Here is a 20,586-nt window from a genome sequence, read left to right as displayed (position 1 = left end):
GTCACTAGTGTGTGTGTGTGTGTGTGTGTGTGTGTGTGTGTGTGTGTGTTTATAGCCATTCTTTTCTTAATGTAGTAAAATCTCTCTGGTTGACAGACTTCCATTATATTATCCTTGTATCTCCAGTGAAAAGCTGTAGAATCAAGCCTCAGACACCACCATGTCTTACTGAGTGCTGGATAACTACGCCTGAGGAAGGAGGGGAAGCTATAGTGTTGAAGTCCCAGTGAAACACATCACATCATCAACATGACAAAATAATATTTATTAAAAGAGGTTTTTCTGATTTAAGGAGAGCACGGGTGGTCGGGTATTGGCTCAAATCTACATAAAACTGAGAGTCTTCAATACTGAACTAACAAAAAATGCATTCGAGCTTTTCAGGTACTATTCAGGTGTGGAAAAAAGACACGAATGCTTTAACATAACATTGCCTAATATTTCAACTAAAATGTAACAATTTTATTTCTTAACAGAAAAGAAAAGAAATCAACAGAAATATTCAAAAAACACACCAACCTAGATCTAGTATTGCTTAAACGAGATGGAGATCAGAGAGAGTGCACAGGTATTAAGATTAAAACAACAAAAAAGCTAAAGTCTGTACATCACACAGTCAAACTTTGAACTGTTGAGAATCCATATTCAAGATTTTTCCTTTTCTTTCTTTTTTTTGATCATAAACCAAAAGGAGGGTTTAAAGTCCTTGTGAAACCTCCTCATCATTTCAAGGCAAAACTGAATTTAAAAAACAAAAACACAACATAAACACTTATTTTGGCTTGCAAAAGTCCATCCAGTGTCCCATTCTAACCTTGAAAAGATGAAAATAAGTTAAAAAAGAAAGAGAAAACAAACAAAAACAGCAGGAAAACTAAAAAGAAAGACAAGCTGGAGAAAGAGAGAGACTGAGAAACCATTGAAAAGACTCTGTGTGTTCTGTTCGTCCTGCCATGCAAGTCCACCGAAGCCAGCCAGCCAGCCGACCAACCAGTGATGGGGAGACCGTGCCATTGTGTCGGAGAGTGTGCATTTTTCATCTCAGTCCCTCCGTTTGCTGCCGTGTTCAGGGACAGGGTCGAGTGAATACTGGTCGTGTCTGCAATAGGTCGGCAATAGGAGCCATTCATGGTTTTTCACAAGAACACAGGGAGCAGGAACACCAGGAAATCCCCACAAAACTGCAGTCCGGTCGCCAGGTCGTCATGTGCCATGGACCCTTTTAAACCTCTCCCAGGGTGTCTAGGTGGTACGCTCCTGTTCGTCCACCTCCTGCTTGGTTCTTCTCAGATTGCTCTTCATTTTGACAAACTCGGGGGTGTTTTCCTGCTCCTCCTCGATCTTCTGCTGCTCCAGCTCCAGCTGCAGACAGAGAGGAAGATCATTACCCGTCTGCACGTGTGCATGCTGGCTGTTACTGGGCTGAACTCTGTGTTATGGACTGTGGAATGAGCAGGGTCACGCGGACTGAGGCCCAAACTAGCCTACAGAGCTCCAAAATCCTGATGTGTGTGTGTTTGTGTGTGTGTGTACCTGTTCAAGTTTTTGCTGTCTCTTCATGAGCTCAATCTCCAAATCTGACCGCTTCTTATGAGCCTCTTGCTCCTCCTTCTGAGCTTTCAGCACCTGATCTCTCTTCCTCTTCTCCATCACCTTCTGCAGCTCGGGCTTGTTCTGAGGAGCCAGGCCCCTGTGGAGAAGAAACAGGCCACGCACACATCAGATTTGATGGAAAACACACGCGGATTAGGCCAAAACAGGCAGACACAGGCCTAAAGTCCATGGCAGCAGTCTGGCGTTGAGTAATGTGTGTGTGTGTGTGTGTGTGTGTGTATGTGAGTGAGGGAGTAAATCAGATTGTCCCTGCTGCCAAGACTGCCATCAACAGAACCCCAATCCCCTGTGTGTCACCATGGCAGCAACTATTTAGCTCTGTGATTTAGATCAGGGAACAGGCTGAGTCAGAGAGGGAATATTAATTCACAGAAACTTACGCAACACCAGCTCCTGTCTACAGAAAAAAGCCCGCCTGACTGGCCCACATGCGCTAATCTCGGGATGTTTGCATGGGCTTGAGAGACGTGGGGACTAAATGATAATAGAGGAGTGCTCTAGTTTCAAAGCGTACAGAGCTGACCCCCTTTTTACTGTCAAACGCTGACAGTTTCGCTGGACCTATAATAAACTGCCTGAATGAAAGCACCCTGCCTGCTCGTCTAAAACAGCTGCAAAGCAGTCCGGATGATGTACCAAGCTCATAACACAGCCTGGCTCTTATTCTCAGAAGCCAGTGATGTTCATCTGCTGTTTAATCTGTACCCTTATTCACTTGTTCCACTCTTAAAAAGACGGACCTGCCGACTTTGCTGCTTATTTTGCTGCAAAGCTAAAAGAAAAAAAAAAAGAGTTTGAGTGAACCTATATGTCCAAATAGTTGTGGCCACCCCTTCTAATGAATGAATTCAGCTACTTTAAGCTGCACCCATTGCGGACACACACAAATACACTGCTTCCCTAGTCCCTGTAGGGAGGTCAATATGAACCTATTGGCACGAACATCCTGACCTCGCTAATGCTCTTACTGCTGAATTCAAACAGTGATGCTCCAAAATATGGGTGTCCACAAACATTTGGAGATATACAGAAATCTAGAGAACAGTGATGCTCCAAAATATGGGTGTCCACAAACATTTGGAGATATACAGAATACGCAAACAACACGTGGTCTGGATCTCAGGGAAAGAGGAAATATTTACTTTATTGCCGTGTCTCATCTCTCACTGCTAGTCCCACATTATTGTTCCCTGTAAATGAGCTACAATCCACTGACGTCTGTGTGACAGCAACTGCACGTGCAATCTGTTAAAAGGTGTAAAAGGCTTGTTAAAAGGCTTTCTGAGGAATACTAAAGACAGTACCCTTGGAAATGGTATGATGCATGGAAACAGTGATGGAAACTAAAATAACGGCTCCTGGCTTTAAGAAAGAAAACCAGGCGAAGCTGAAGAGGCCGGGGAATAGAGTGAGGAACGGCTGAAATGTGATGCTCTGGGTGTTTGGGTTGTGGTTACATAATAATGTGGCTCTGCATCTGAGGCGAGGAATGGAAAAGGAAAACATCCACATTCTGATTTTCCACAACTTAGGCTCCAAATGAGCCTGACCGGGCCTACAGCATGTTCCAGCCTGACCTAGCACCACTCTCCTTGTATGCAAAAAAAAAGGTGGGGCTCCAGTTTTGCCGTTTTCATCATGTTTAGAATCTGGCAGTTCTTCTTTACATTGGGTCAACATGTCCTAATAAATGGACCAATCAAAATGCTCCAAAATGACTTTAAATAAGAGCCTTTTACACTGCAGTACCAGTCAAAACAACATCCTAACTACAGTGGATACCCATGTGTCCCCACTGTCCTCTTTTATGAAAGCAGAATTATGGTCAGCCTAGTACTTGGAGAGTTCCTGGTTAATGATTAGGTTTTCCTGTAAGTGTCTCCAAGGTCTTTACCTCCATCTATGCATGTTTTTCGTCTCACACCACGCCTCCTCAGCTTCTGAGGAACAAAGCATTCCAAATATAAATATATTATTCCAGTATTACGCAATTGATAGTTATTATACTTGACCTAATGAAAGAGCTGGATAAAAGCATATTAAAGAACAGAATATTAAATGAGTACAGCTATGGAACCAAATCTCATTCTGATTAAGAGAGCTCAACACAGGGCAATGAAATGAACCAGCGAAACTAGGTGCAGGATCTCAGCATAGTTCCCAGGCAAGCACAACACGTGGTCTGGATCCCAATTGAGAAGGAAATCATAAAAGTTTAATATTTACTGTTATAGCCTGGTGTCTTATCTCTCATTATGATTATTATTATCTTTCTACGTAAAGTACCTACAAACCCCTGACGTGTGACAGTAACTTCATGTGAAGTCTGTTAAGCGTAAACAGGCATGACAACTACTGGTATAGACATTTACATTTACATTTATGGCATTTAGCAGACGCTCTTATCCAGAGCGACTTACAAGGTAACTCGTATTACAGAGAAGGGGCCAATGTAGTGTTAGGAGTCTTGCCCAAGGACTCTTATTGGTGTAGCGCAGCATAGTCACCCAGACTGGGAATCGAACCCCAGTCTCCCACGTGGTATGGTAGCTCAGTGGCAGGTAGTGGTGTTATCTGTTGCGCCACACCAACCACTGTATAGACACTGTATAGACCCGTGATTGACTGAAAGAAAAACCAGCAAGTTCCCTGAAAGTCGACAAGTTGAATCATCAGTCAGTCAGTCAGTGTATTATCTTATCGCCATGATGACTTCATTAATTAAATGAAGATACACTATATGGACTATAAAAGTATTGGGACACCTGCTCATTCATTTCTGCTTCCGAAATCAAGGGCAACTGTCTCTACTGTCCAGGGAAGGCTTTCTACTAGATTTCGTAGCAACAAGAGCAACGTTGGTGAAGTCAGGATGCTGGATGATCACCACTCCACCCAATGCCCAACCCCCCAACTCATGCCAAAAGTACTGGATGGAGCTCCACCACCATCATCCTTCTAGAGAACACCGTTCCTCCACTGCTCCACAGCTCAATGCTGGGAGTCTTTACATCCCTCAAGCCCACGCCTGGCCTTGGGCAGCATGGTGCCAATAGGTTCATGTTTATCTGCTCTAGAGAGTCCTATTCTAGTCCTATTGTATTGGCAGTACTTCTCTACAGGTACTAGACAATGCTGCATGGGTGCAACTTAACGAAGCTGAATGCATTCATTAGAAGGGCTGTCCACAAACATTTGGACCTATAGTGTATCAGCCATTTCTCCAGACTGATTCAGACTCATTGGCCTACAACTATGTACCACATATGAACGTCTCGTGAACTCCGAGTAGAGCTAGGGGGTTCCTGGGGGAACCTGATAATCCCTTATGAATGTTGTCTCTCACAATCAGTGGCTATCAGAGGGTCTCACAATCTCACTGAAGCTCCTCTTTCTGGCATTTATAGAAGAACATCACAGTTTCGTAAGTCGTGATGTTCTGCACGACTCAAGTTTGAGCACTTTCAGTGAATACGTGGGTGGTAAATCCTACAGCCATTGATGATGTAACAGTGCAGACGGAGATTGTACCCAGTCCTCTCCTAAGCATCCTCCGTCTTCTCAGACTGCACGCATCAGAGATACGCACCACAATACGAACCAACAAGGGGTCGAGCCCTTTATTACATAAACATCTGCGCCCTGCCTCCCCCCTCATGCACTACGTTATCTAATATATGATGCAATACGTCACCCTATATATAGCCTGACCTCCATCCCTCGCTCTGTTGTTCTTCACTTACGGCCCTGTCCTGCCAGCTGAAACGGTTTTGTAATCATATTAATACGCAGGACAAAACTCTCCATGCTCCGAGTGGAGGAGTGAGAGGACGAGGGAGGGAGGGAGGGAGGGAGAGAGAAGGCGCGAGAGTGAGGAGCAAGGAACAAGGGAGGAACAGAGTGTTTGAGAGTTAGAGAGAGAGAGAGCTAGAGTAAGGCCAAGAAGAAAAAAAAGGGGGGGGGGTGCTGTAATCCTGCTTATGTAACTCTTCATCTCTCTGCATCCCTGCAAGCATCACTGCTGGATCTGAAGCCACTCAGACAGTGAAAATCTTCCTTCTCCTTCAACCAAAACAACACACAGAGGGTGGGCGATAAGCTCAAATATCACTGTACCGACACCGCCACCATTTATCAATGAATTAATTGTCCTATTGCCTATCCTATATACATGGGGTTTGTGGACACCTCTTTTAATGAATGCATTTAGCTAATTTAAGTTGCACCTATTGCTGACACAGATGTGCAACTGCACACTTTCAGCTTGTCTAGTCCCTGTACAGAAGTATTGCCAATAAACCTCTGGAGCACATAAAAATGAACCTAGCCTGGGCAAGAGGGGTAGAAATTCCCCCCGCATTGAGCTGTGGGGCAGTGGAAGATCTGTCTTCTCTGGAATGATGTTTGGTGCTCTATCCAATACTTTTGGGATGAGTTGGGGAGTTGGGGTGAGGTGGAGTGGCGATCATCCAACATCCAGACCTCAGTAACGCTAAATGCCACATTAGCATTACTTTCCTGCATTAATGTTGATATTTTAGGTGTTAATTAAATTCTTGCTATTGCTCTCAAAAAGCCTGAATTACACATTTATAAATGATTTATTAACTATGCATTAAGCATTTATTTTCTATTACCTTCACATTATTTCATGACTGCATTATTAGTTGTAATAATGCACAATAAACACTTTGTTAAGTATAATTAATAACCAAAACTAAAACATCACTGACACTAATATCACCCATGAATGTGTAGACACGGCTGTGTACCACCCATCAGTGATTAGATTTTGGATGAGCTGATCTGCTAAAAGACTTGCACTGGGCCCCCCTGCCTGCTCTATATTATGCAATACTATAATACTGAACCACTGGGGGGTGAGACAGCTCTTTATGCTCAACCAATTACAGCTAAAGCATGGTGTGGGGGGTATGGGGTGAGTGCATTGAAGTTATGCAACTTGATGGTAACGAATGTGGCATGTGTGTGTCTGTGAGAAAGACCCTTTAAAGGCAGGCAGGCAGGGACTCACTACAACACCTACAAACTGCACAACAGTGTGCAAGTCATTAAATATCAAAGCACATCAACGTCAAGAGGAAGACAGAGGAAGACAGAGGGAGGGCCAGGGACATTCATTTCTGGCTTGTCCTCATCTGTTTTTTTCCTGTCTGCCTGGAGACAGAATGGTACACACAGACCTGCCAGCAGACTCTTACATCAGGAGTCTGAACCTTCTGTCTACGTCTCAAAGCCCAGGAGAGCTCTTCAGTATTTCAAAGATGCAGTGACATGAAGATTGCAGTGAGCTGCCCAAAGGTGGAAAGTTGGGACGTGGTCAGCTGCTGTGCCGATGTGGGTTTGTATTTTTGTGGGATTCAAAAGTGATATACACACTTGTTATGATCAGCCATAACATTAACACCAAGGGAAATACACTGACCATCATCATTATCTACTGTGGCTTCTGTCAAACAGGTGGGATCTACATATCAGGTAGCAAGTGAACAGTGAAGAATCATTGTAATGGCTAGACATCTGGGTCAGAGCATCTCCAAAACATCAGGCAGGTCTTGGTGGTGGGGTAATCCCGGTATGTATTGATCAGTACCTACCAAAACTGGTTTAAAAATGAAACCACCTGTGAACCAGAGGCAGGGTCATGGGCACCTTAGGTTCCCCGATGCTTATGGTGGCCTCACCTCACAACTTACAGGACTTAAAGGATCTATCTTGGTGTCAGATACCATATGATGCCTCGAATGGTCTGTTGATCTGTTGTGGTGGAACAAGGGTGGCCTACTCAATATTAGGCAGGTGGTACTAAGGGTTCTTTGACTTCTAACAATGGTTGCCCCTTTTTTGGTGCTATATGGAAGCATTATTAAAAGGTTTAATAAGAAAATCTACAGAAGCATGTCCTGGTATCTGAGGAGCCATTTAACCAAACATTCACATGACTGCATTTATATTGCCTTTAAATCCCCCTGAGGAACCCCAGTTATTAAAAGTGTACTGTCATCATGTGATTGGCTGAAATTACAAACCCCACCTTGCTATAAATGGACCACTGTCATCACCTTCAATCTGCAGCACACTGATGAGGTTGATGGTGATGATAACAGTGGTCTTGATAGACAAGACACTTGGATAAGCGTGGCACAAGGATGAAGCACCAGGTAGGCCTAGATGAAAGCAAAGAAGTGAAGAAAGAAAGAGTAAACGAAGACCTGGAGAGTAAAAGTGCTGAGCTCTTACTTCTCATCCCAAGAAGACGAGGAGAAAGAGGGAGAGGTCTTTAGGGAACTAAGGAGAGGGAGAAGAAAGAGCACTGCTTCACCTTTTCTGGTTCATGAGGAGCTCTCTGTGTAGATCTTGGTGGTTTCTGGAGGTCTTCACTGGGTTGATGAGTTTCTTGGGCTTGATGAGCTCGTCACAGTCTCCATCCATGTAGTCTGGCTCCGCCATGATGCTCCGCACGCGAGGCAATCTCTCCGGTAACTCTGACTGGTCCAGACCTGAGAGAGAGAAAGAGAGAGAGAGAGAAGATTGTTATTGCTAGCTTAATTTAATCTCTTAATTTCTTTTCTGTTGACTACCTTCTTAAAGATGTGGAACACTCTGTATCTGTGTTTACCTGCATCTGCATCTCTAATGGGATCTGGTGGTTTTATGGGTAAAAACAGATATTTTCTGTTGTTGTTAATATATGGTGATATTGTAGGTCATTACAGTCATGCCAATAAAGATACTGTAAATCTTGAGTTTTGAGAAAGAGAGATTTAAACTGAATTGGCAGAAAAGGGGATATTAAGAGGTTATGAGATATAGAAGAATGAAAGATTAGAAGGAAAGGAAAAGAGAGAGAGAGAAAGAGAGAGAGAGAGAGAGAGACAGAAACTTGCTAATGAGATCTGAGAGAGAGAAAGAAAGAGAGACACAGAAACCTGTATATTACTAATGTACTAATAAGATCTGAGAAAGAGAGACAGAAAGAGACCGAGAGAGAGAGAGAGAGAGAGAGAAAAAGAGACAGAGAGAGAGAGAGAGAGAGAGACTTGCTAATAAAACTTTGGTCAAATCAGTCCCTCAGTCCCTTTGATTATCCTCAAATTACTAAAACTATCAGTCAGAAGAAGGAAGGTTAAACACACACAGATTCAGAAAGTCAATCAGTCTAATCAGAGCGTCGGAGTTCCCTCCTCTACTCAGATCTTTACATAATTCACATTCAGAGAAAAGCTCTTGAGATCTGATTGAGTCGTTTCCAGCAGGTCTGCACCAACCCCACACTCTCTCAAACACGTCACACGCTAAAGAACAGAATATTAGATGAGCACAGTTATGCAACCTGAACTCGCTCTGCTGAAGAGAGGGCGTGTGGCACGATGACAACCACGATCACGAAGCCCCAGAACGTGCAGTTTCACACAACAGCCCATAAACATCACACCCGCTCCAAAACAACACGTGTCCTGGATCTCAGCCCAAGAGGAAATCATAAAGGTGGGTTTGTTTGGAGGGATGTTTTGAGGTGTGTGTGTGTGTGTGTGTGTGTGTGTGTGTGTGTGTGTGTGTGTGTGTGTGTGTGTGGCAGCAGCTGCTCTTCAAGGATGGTACAGATTGTACTACTATGTGCATGCATATGGAATAACCAGGAGAAGGACCAGGATACAACACCTAGGACCATAATAGGATTCACTGACAACAGATAATAACGATCGATAGATTTACATTTACATTTACGGCATTTAGCAGACGCTCTTATGCAGAGCACTTACAAAGTGCTTTGCTATTTACCCAAGAAAAAGATAGATAGATAACTATATCAATCCCAGAAGGAATGGCAGATATTACAGCAGCATAAAGCCAGTGATAATAGCAATAACACAGGAGCAGGTAAATAATTACAAATCAGACTCACAGAGATAAAGAGAAATATGAGAATATATAATAAATACACTATATACAAAAAAGATCTAACAAAAAGTACAAACATATATACACATATATATTTTTACCTTAGTTAGTCTATAAGTGTACCGATCAAGCATATATATATATATATATATATATATATATATATATATATATATATATATAGACAGACAGACAGACAGATATAATATATAGATATAATATATACACATAGGCTAACTGGTAAAGTGGCTGGACACATATATATATATATATATATACACACACACACACACACACACACACACACACACATACATACACACACACACACACACACACACACACACACACACACACACACACACACACACACACATACATACATACATACATACATACATACATACATACATACATACATACAGAGAGATAGAGAGATAGATAGATAGATAGATATAATATATACACATAGGCCAACTGGGGTAATATATTATTTATATATTTTTGTTTTACACACACAATAAGGGTGCGATATGTATATGTACACTAGCCAAACTGCACAGAGCACAGAGATTTGAGCAGAAAGATGAAGTGATGTCTAACTTGCGGAGATATGCATAACTTTATATAACACAAAACTTTGGGATGATGACGAAACAGAAAACCAGCAACCCGAGACTGTTTACAATCAAATACAGAAAATAAACAGACAGTAAAAACACAGAACTCAGAAAAGCTGCTTTCACATTAAAACAAGTCAGACAACAGCTGAAAAACAGCTGAACTTTTGTATAACGTGTGACCTGGCCGGACTGAAACACACAGAAAAGGAAAAGCTGGGTTTCACATCAAAACCACAAGACAGATACAGACAGAAGAAGCCAGTATACAGTCTCACCTGGCAGGACTGGAAACACTGGGTATCTGAACATGGTGGCCATCGTGGCTGAATGTGAGAGTTTACAGTGAGGAAAACAGCCTGGAGCGGTTTAGTGTGTATTCCAGTGAGGCTGAATAACAGAGAGGAGAGAGGCTCCCACACTGCTGCTGCTGCTGCTGCTGCTGATTCAGTGGCAAACACTGTAAACACCACAGCCTGCGCGTCATTACACAAGCCACGCCTTCTTGCGCTCTGATTGGATGGCAGGTTGTAATCAATGTCATTTTGGGAAATAGTTTTTATGGGTTTTGTTTGAATCCTAAAAAACAAACAACCTAAAACTCCGCAGTTTCACATAGCAGCTGGTCTGGCCTTAAAATATGACTTTTATTTTTTTTTTTCCACCAAATACTACATTAATTTATTATAAATTATCATAGAAAATATTATTCATTATTCATTTCAAGTTACTCATTAAAGCTATCTGAGGTGGGTTAAATACAAACTAGAAAATTCTCAAAATCTAAATAAAATCAAATATCAAAATCTAAATAAAAAAACTCAAAATCTATTGTTATAAAAATAAAATATCAAAGTAACATAAAAATATGTCTTAGGTCTTGTTGTGTATTTCTTGGCGTGCTGTGTATAAATTGTGTGGTAATTTTCTTTAGTGTGGCACAGTTTGTGGAATACACGCAATGTCACACTTTGGCCTCTAGAGGTCGACAAAAGCCATCCACCTGCATCCATCAGCTGAGGCTGAATCCCGCAGGCCAATCTGACAGTCACAGTGGCATTGAGCTCAGTGGGAGAGTAAGTGGGCAATTCCGCAGAAAGTTCTTTAAGGTGGGTTACATCCAAAATACTAAATGCAGGGACATTTAGTATAAACAAGGGGGCTGAATTTTACACAACTAGAAAAGTCTACGCAGACCTGCAAGGCAACATGTTCCCATTTGTAGAGGCTTCATAAACACCAGCCGTCAGTTTCAGCCTTTATGATTTATTCATAAGAAATGCCTTTGGCTACAAAAGCCAATGCCCTGAGGCTCAACCTTGGCCTTATTTATTATGATTATTATTTATTATAATTTTTTTTGCTCTGCTGGACTAATTCTCATGCATTTTTTGCAGTGGCAAACGATCTTAAACTACTACTTTAGTGCTGTGAAAAAGTATGAGCCCCTCCTCAATTTCACATTTTAGTGTCTGCAGATAATCCAGCTAATTTTATTGTAGGATAAAGACAATGTGAGTAAGAATCACAATGCACAATGCGGTTTTGCCCTTTAGTCGATTCAGGTTTTGAATACATTTACAAGCTGCAGCGTGTGTTTACTGGTGTTGTCCTTATTGTGGAGTAAAAATAGGCAACACTTCACTGGGATGAGTTATTATAGGTGCTCACCTGACATTCAACTAACGTTCAACTGAATGTGTATTAAATGTAGCTGAACTGTGAGCTGAATGTAAATGACTGTCTACTGAATGTAACCCTACACCTAACCCTAACCCTAATCTTAACCTTTGAGTTTAGGTTAAGAGTATAGAGGTCGGATTTAAGGTTGATTTAAAGGTTAAGGTTTAGGTTAGTGGTAGGATTTAAGGGTGAGGTTTAAGGTTTAGGATGTAGGGTTAGATTTAAGGTTTGAGTTAAGGTTAAGGTTAGGGTTAGGATTTAGGGTCCAGTCAAGGTAAAGGTGCACGTATTTGTCACTGTACAGTGAAATGTGACCTCAGCATTTAACCCATCTGTGGTACTGAACACACACACACACACACTTGTGAACTAGGGGCAGTGAGTACACACACACCCCCAGAGCGGTGGGCAGCCAACTCCAGTGCCCGGGGAGAGAGGGTAAAGGGCCTTGCTCATAGGCCCAACAGTGGCAGCTTGTCCGGGAATCAAACCCACAACCCTGTTATCGATAGCCCGGTGCTCTAACTGCTGAGCCACCACTGCCCCAAGGGTAAGGTTAGGGTTAGGGTTAGGATTTAGGGTTCAGTCAAGGGTAAGATTAGGATTTAGGGTCCAGTCAAAGGTAAGATTCAGATTTAGGGTCCAGTCAAGGGTAAGATTAGGGTTAACATTTAGGGTCCAGTCAAATGTAAGGTTAGGGTTAGGATTTAGGGTTCAGTCAAGGGTAAGATTCAGATTTAGGGTTCAGTCAAGAGTAAGATTAAGATTAGAGTTAGGAGTTAAGGTTAGCTCACAGTTCAGATAGGTTTAATACAGATTTGGTTGAATATTAGTTGAATGTCAGGTGAGCATCTACAAGGCATCTATAATGCACCATCCAAATTAAGTGATATTAAAAATAGGAAACATTTAAAATGTGACAAATGTGGAAAAGCTGGAAACGGCATTTGGAAAAAGAATACCAGAGAATACCAAAGAATAACAGGATAACTCATCGTATGTGTGAAAGTGGCGGCGAGATGAAACGTCCGTTCCAGAGTAAACCAAGGATTGCGACATTTCCACAATGAGTCAACAGGTATTAACCATACGATCTTATCTCTTCCGCTTATAAGAAGACATTTCACCACTGCTGGCTCTCCTCCTGCTCCACCCACCCAGTCGGAACACACTGAACATTTTCAGTACTCAAGAGCTTTGTGCAACCATTTCCTCTGAGACTGTGTCTCTGTAGAGTGGATGTGCTTAATAAAGAGCATGTGTAGCCTCTAATTACAGAGCTGCACTCTGTAGCTCTAAACACACACTCATCTCTAACTGCAACCACCTTCGAGACCAAAACACAGTGTGTGTGTGTGTGTGTGAGTGTGAGTTTGAGAGAGAGAGAGAGAGCTCATTGCCTAAATCGCTCTGTACTCACATAACAACTTTACATTCCCAAACTCTAATACACTATATGTCCAAATGTTTGTGGACACCCCTTCTGATAAATGTATTCAGCTTGTCTAGTCCCCGTAGAGAAGAAGCTCTAGAATAGAACAGGACTCTGAAGAGCAGATAAACAACATGAACCTATTGGCACCATGCTGCCTAATGCCAGGCGTGGGCTAGAGGGGTATAAAGCCCCCCAGCACTGAGCTGTGGTGAAGTAGAACTGTGTTCTCTGGAATGATGGATAGTGCTCCATCCAATATTTTTGGGATGAGTTGGGATGAGTGATCGTCCAACACTCATTAAAGCTCTGGTCACTAAATGCAATCAAATCCTCACACCAATGCTCCAAGCATAACCTTGTAAAAATAAAAACCTTCTTCTCTGGACAGTAGAGACAGAGATAAACTTTTTCTTTCAGAGGAAACAATGAACGAGCAGGTGTCCCAATACTTTTGTCCATGTAGTGTATGACAACTTTTAATTTCTGATGTTTACTGAAGATTCAGTCCTTGTGAGATTGTGTGCATGTGTGCATGTGTGCATGTGTGTGTGCGCGCGTGTGTGTGTGTGTGTGTAGGTTTGTAAGTGGAGAGGAAATGCTTGTTAAACACTCTACACACTCATTATGTAAAGGCTTGAAGGTGTTAAGATGACATCTGTTCACCAGAGCCTGGTCTACTCCCACAGTCAACACACACACACACACACACACACACACACACACACACACACACACACACACACACACACACACACACACACACACACAGGGCAAAAGAGTGCCTACCCCCCACCTAGGCCCTGTCCATTAGTTTGGTGCGGGTGAGCAGCTCTGCTGGTCGGAAAAATGTTTGTAAAATTGTTAAAAAAAGCTAAAGTGACTCTAAATCAGCCAGAACTGACCTTCTGAACTCTCAGTGGACGTCAGGGTGAGAACCCCTACACCCTACACACCCCTGCCACTTCCTGTTACCACCCATGCCATCCAGAAAGAGGTACAGGGACATCAGAGCAGGAGCCACCAGAATGAAGAACAGCTTTTACGTTCTTCTTGAATCGTGCACCGATAAACTGGTCACAGCAGCACAACCTGAACACACACACACACACACACACACACACACACACACACACACACACACACACACACACACACACACACACAGTTATCGCTGATCCTTCCAACTCACTCTTCATACCCATCCTACTGCACTGCACACTTTGCACACACGCCTACCTCTGCATACACACCTGTACAACTTACTCTACTCTTCTGTTCACACCCACAAAAGTACTGGATGGAGCACCATCACCATCATTCCAGAAAACGCATCTCCACTGCTCCACAGCTCAATGCTGGGGTCTTTATACCCCTTTAGCCCACACTTGGCATGTACCAATAGGTTTTACCTAGGTTTGTCTGCTCCAGAGAGTCCTATTCTATTGTGTGTGTGCATTTGCACATCTGTGTCAGCAATTAGTGCAGCTTAATGTACATATGTAGCTGAACATAGAAACCTGGTAATATTATTATTATTATTATTATTATTATTATTAACGCTAATAATATTATAATAAAAAAATACACAGAAACACAGTGTAGGCTTTATAGGCTCTACCCATCAAACCCCATCCTGAGCTAGGTTTTCAACCCATGGCTCATGTTCTGTACATGTGAGAGGATTTGGAATATAATGGCCTTTAGTATCAGCAGCCGAACCAGAGACACTGCCCAGTGAGCCATTTATCATCTACAGCTTCCTCCACTGTCATACAGTTATCTCTCTCTAACCTCACTGACCACACACACACACACACACACACACACACACACACACACACACACACACACACACACACACACACACACACACAAAGCTAAAATCACCAGGTCACAATAACAGGAAACAGACAAAAACCTGAAAGAGTCACGAGTGCGCCGTGACCTCGGACTGATTCTGCAGTGAGGGTGAAGAATAGGCAGGATTCAGTATGGGGGTGTGTGTGTGGGGGGGGGGGCACAAGAGCTGTGGAAATGAGGAGCAATAGGGTTGTAAAACGAGTTCAGTTGAATAATAATGTTAGAATAACAGTTAATTATCATAATAATAATAGTAATAATAGTATCATTTTGTATATATAATATAAAAAATATATACATTATATAATATGTATAATTATAATAATGTATATTATTATAATATTATGATTATATAATATCTAATTCCATTGTTGAATTGTAATAGCAATTTTACTATAATTTAGTTACGTTTTTCGGGCCATTTTTGTTTGCACATAAAATTGTTGGCCTAGTTACAAACACAAAAATCCAAAATTACCTTATTATATTATTCTTCTGTGTAAATAGGCCCTTAATATTAGTGCGCACTTTTAAAATTATTAAAATAATTCTTAATCTTTATAAAATATTTGAGTTGAATAAAATCAAAGAGGTCTGATGTTGCTGTAAGCTGTAAGGTCAGAGATTTACATTTAACGGGCTCTTCTTTGTCCCTGCAGTTGCGGGGCTGTTAGTATGGATAGCGCAGGACAGAGCGGGACAGGGGGGTGAATGGAGGGAGGGAGCAGCTGGCGCTCTATTCCACCATCTGACCCTCTGTCTTTCTCGTTGGGCACACTTTACACTCGGCAGGAGGGTCTATTACCCCCACCGCTTCCCTTCAAACCCCCCTTTCACTGGCAGCATGCCACTGTCACTCTCCCTCAGTCTTCGTAATGTGGCTGTCAGTGACTAATACACACACAGACACGCTTACTTTTATCATGTCACCACCAAACACCACCAACTGCCAGCCAGAAACAGACCTACAGACACGTCGTCTCCAGACTCAATTTCAGCTCAGTCTTTATTACCAAAGCCACTCCTCACGTCCTGTAGAGAAGGGCCTTAAACAACCCCCTCTATTAGCATCTCTCCTCCCCCATCTTCCAAAAGCCCCCACAGTAATCCCAAACAGCCTTGCACAGTCCTCTCTCTCTCTCTCCCTGTCTCTCCTTTCTCACATTTAGGCATCATGTCTGGACACTGATTTTCAATTGACCAATATTGATATTCATGTATATACTGTAAACACACACACACACACACACACACACACACACAAATGCAGTTTTAACCAGAATTAGGCCTAGTCTAGTTAGGACTACAGACTGTTCTGAATGGTGACTCTCCATTGAAAGCAAAATTTAGTCTGGGAATCAGCTTAATCCCTTTCTGGGAACATGGTTAGAGAGGATACTGAAGGAGCCGCTCTTTTTAAACCTCAGACATTTATACTCCGGGTTGGGCGATATGGTAAAATATTAAATCACTGCTATTGTAATATTGTCCCAAACCGAGTACAGTGATTTTTACTCAAAATCTGATGCACTTCATCCAGTTCAGCCAGACTTATTACACGGTTTGTAATGAAACGTGGTGATCAGGGTTCTTTAACCACTGGTGATATCCTCAATATGCTTAGACAAGCTGATTGTGTATCACAATAATCAAATTTATCACGTTATAATACAATATTGTCACTGAAAATCTGACACTCTTTTACATCTAAAGACAAGCAGTCATTAGCATTACTAGTTTTAGTCACAGACTATGATCTAATAAAGACTGAGAATCTTGCAGGGTTGCGGTTCACAAAATTCCAACTAGCTTTCTTATTATTTCTCTTCACTTTATTTATAAATTTGTAATTTTATTGCATTATTTAATTTAATTTATTATTATTATTATTTTATTATTACATTATTTTGCTTTATTTTTCTATTCCATGTAATTCTTTAATTCATTATTTTATTTAATTGAATTATTCAAAATTACAAAGCCACCCCTAAGTGTCTCCTACATGTCTCCCCAACCTGACAGAGATGTTCCTCTAACCACTTTCCTGGTTGCTGCTGGAGAGAGCTCATCTGTTGGTTATTCACAATGTCCATGTCACAATTTGCATAGAAAGTTAAGACTATAAACTTAATATCAACGAGAAGACACTGACTTAAGACTTAAGCTATCCTGAGCCACCTTACACCACACAATGGAGATGGCCGGAGACCGGAAATGGACTGGAGCACGCTGTAACTCCAGCAAGACTCGCACAGCTTTATTCTGACCCTGTCGTTTGCTGTAAGGCCGGCCTGATCGTTGAAGTGAGTGAAGATCACCATGGCCAGATCCAAAGAGCTCTCTAAGGCCTTCAGAAAGAAGGGTGTAGACGCAGAGGAGTCTGGGAGGGGATTTCTAAAGATCAGAAATCAGCCGTTCCACTGTTTTAATGTGCAGTGATGTTTTCACAAGCAAAACACTTTTATTGATTACATAATTGGTTTTAAATAATGTGCATTAGGTGCCTTAAACCTCTGCCCAGTAACAAATCATAACTCGAGCAGGCAGCTCTCTGGCTGGAAGAATCCAGGCAATTCATTTCCATCAATATCCTTATAATATTAAACAGCCCACTTCTAATTATACAGTTGCTCTGCAGTGATGACCATTATTATTAGATCTTTCTGCATCCTTTCAACCTGAAATAAGAAAAGAAATGTGTTCATATGATGAGTAACTAGTGTTAACGTACAATATATGGACAAAAGTATTGGGACACCTGCTTAGAGTTCATCCTGCTTTTGTTGGAATAACGGTCTCTACTGTCCAGACTTTATACTGGAGGCTTTCTACTAGATTCTGGAGAAGCATTGCTGTGAGAATTTGACTGCATTCAATGGCAAGAGCATTAGTGAGATCAGGGTGTTTGATGATTACCATCCACCTCATCCCAACTCCTCAACTCATCCCAAAAGTACTGGATGAAGCACCAGCAACATTCCAGAGAGCCCATGCCTGGCGTTAGGCATGGCACCAATAGGTTCATGTTTATCTGATCCAGAGTCCTATTCTATTGGCAGTACTTCTCTACACGTACTACACAGCTGTGAGTATGTATTTTTACATCTGTATCAGCAATGGGTGCAACTTGCATTCATTAGGAGGGGTGTCCACAAACTTTTTGGCATGTAGTGTTTTAAGTTATCCAAGCAGGGATAGATTTAGGACAGCAATACTAATAATAATGATAAGAAAAAATTCTTTGTGACACCATTCTAATATTGGATATACTTTTGACTGGACATGTCTGACCTCTCAGACCTTTTGATTAACAGGAAGTCTGCTGTAGATCACAGCTTACACAGTTCCAGTTCACGAGGTTCAGGATCATTACGATAAGAAAGGAAAACGCTGATCATGTGGAATAAAAAATGATCACCAACAAGAGACCAACACTTAAAGCATGAACCTTACACACACTTACACACACTTACACACACTTACACACACTTACACACACTTTTGTTCCCCGAGCTGGAAAAGAAGAATTTGCATTTGGAGGGAATCACATCCATTTCCCTCAGACGGAATTTTACAGTCCACAAAGTCGAGAGTTTCCCAGATTCCAATGGCAAAGACAGCAGCCATAAAGTGAAAGAGAGAGCAAGCGAGCGAGCAAGAAAGAGATCGAGACGTAGAGAGTTTCTCCTGAGGGGTCAGAGTTCAGTCAGAACAGTCTTTTTAAAGTTAGCATTCCCAGAAGCTAAAGTCCCGTCTCTGTGACGGATATCGGAAAATCAGGTCTGCCAAATCAAGCATGAGCTCAGACTCAAAACAAGGCAATTTGTCTCAGAGAAGAAAAGGAAAAACTCCAGACTACATTTTTAGCCTGAGCTTCTATAATCAAAACAAGAACAGACCATTAGAGCTCACTAGAAAACAGCCCATACCATCCCAACAAAGAGACGAATACACACACACCATCTGTGCTGTGCGATGTAGGCCCACCTGGGCATTGCCCCCAGTGTATTGTTTCTGGTCCAGTAGAGGAGAGCTCTAATTTAAACGCCGGGTGAGCATTTGAAGCAGGTCAGAGTGAGAGAGTGAGAGAGAGATATGACATCTGGACTGACACACTATAGGCTAGCAGTGCAAACTGGACATTCCTGGAATCATGGAACACCATTAAAGAAACCATCTACTTAACAACACACACACACACACACACACTGAACACACACACACAAAGTTACAAGAAAACTACACATCTGTGCTTCCTTTGATTAAACAACCAACTCCCCACCCACATTTGCCCCACACCAACCACAGACGCACAAAGGGCATACACCCAGATCTGCATACACTAGGTATGCAGAAAGTCGAAATCTTAAAGCATTTTTGGCTCCAAGCTAATGTTAGATGGTCAATTATGGCCAGTTGAGGTGATTTCCTATGGATCGCCGTTCTCCATGCCGAGCTCATTAAGGCCCTTCTAACTTGCTAATATGATAAATCAAATGTAATGGATTAGAAAAAGACATTGAAAACACAGAAATGCATGGAATATTACATTGAGTGTAACTGTGTCGCATCTGAGAGAAAACTAGTCCTACATGTTCGGACCTGTCTCAAAAAGAGAAAGAACCGGGTTCCTCCATCTTTCCATTTCCAGTGCATCCTCTGATAAATGAGGGTTCCTCATGATAACCTGATGGATCCCGTGTTTAGTGGATCTCAGTGTTTATTAAAAATCAGCTTAATAAAAACCTTCAAAGCTGTTAAAGTAAATAGCTCAACTGAAGCACCCACTGTTCATTAAGGATCAGTTATTTCTTAACATCTGCACACCTGCATAGCTATGAGCTGACATCAGAGATCGCCATGGCATCTCGATTTCCTGAAAACATCAACTGCATGTTCAACATGCAAAAACCTGTACAGAGCACAGAGATGCAGATGCGCGCGCGCACACACACACACACACACACACACACACACACACACACACACACACACACACCTATAGTGAATGTGTATATAGCAAATCTACACATAAGCTATAGTGACAAAAGTATTGGGACACCTGCTCATTCATCCAAAAAAAAAAAAAAAAGAGTTGACCCTGCTTTTGTTGGAGTAACTGTCTCTACTGTCCAGGGAAGAAGGCTTTCTACTTTCTTGTGAGGATTTGACTGCATTTAGCGACAAGAGCATGATCACCATCACAACTCATCCCAAAGGTATTGGATAGAGAATCATCCATCATTCCAGAGAACACAGTTCCACTGCTCCACAGCTCAACGCTGGGGGGCTTTATACCCTTCTAACCAAAAACAGGTTCATGTTTATCTGTTCCAGAGATGTCCAAAAGTGTCCGCAATGGGTACAACTTAAAGTAGCTAAATGCATTCATTAGGAGGGGTGTCCACAAACATTTGGACAAGTGTGTGTTAGCACTCTCTAAGAATGCCC

General features: G+C 42.0%; 1 protein-coding gene across 4 annotated transcripts in view; it reads right to left on the bottom strand.

Annotated features, from left to right (window-relative positions):
• Positions 1–246: 246 nt before the first annotated feature.
• Positions 247–20,586, bottom strand: part of fam107b (family with sequence similarity 107 member B) — a 32,426-nt gene continuing 12,086 nt past the window's right edge. For 3 of the 4 annotated variants that reach the window (XM_072695643.1, XM_072695645.1, XM_072695644.1), the window contains exons 2-4: positions 7,958–8,135; positions 1,534–1,690; positions 247–1,362 (exon numbers count right to left, since the gene is read on the bottom strand). In XM_072695643.1, the coding sequence (XP_072551744.1) occupies positions 1,243–1,362; positions 1,534–1,690; positions 7,958–8,085 (405 nt within the window). In that variant the 5' untranslated portion in view covers positions 8,086–8,135 and the 3' untranslated portion in view covers positions 247–1,242. Of the gene's footprint in view, positions 1,363–1,533; positions 1,691–7,957; positions 8,136–10,435; positions 10,604–20,586 lie in introns of those variants that run through there. The other variant, XM_072695642.1, reaches the window with a different exon arrangement.

Source organism: Salminus brasiliensis, chromosome 13 (assembly GCF_030463535.1).
Source record: "Salminus brasiliensis chromosome 13, fSalBra1.hap2, whole genome shotgun sequence".
Classification (NCBI taxonomy): domain Eukaryota; kingdom Metazoa; phylum Chordata; class Actinopteri; order Characiformes; family Bryconidae; genus Salminus; species Salminus brasiliensis.
The sequence above is the reverse complement of the archived record's forward strand: the minus strand, read 5'-3'. Positions and strand labels throughout refer to the sequence as shown.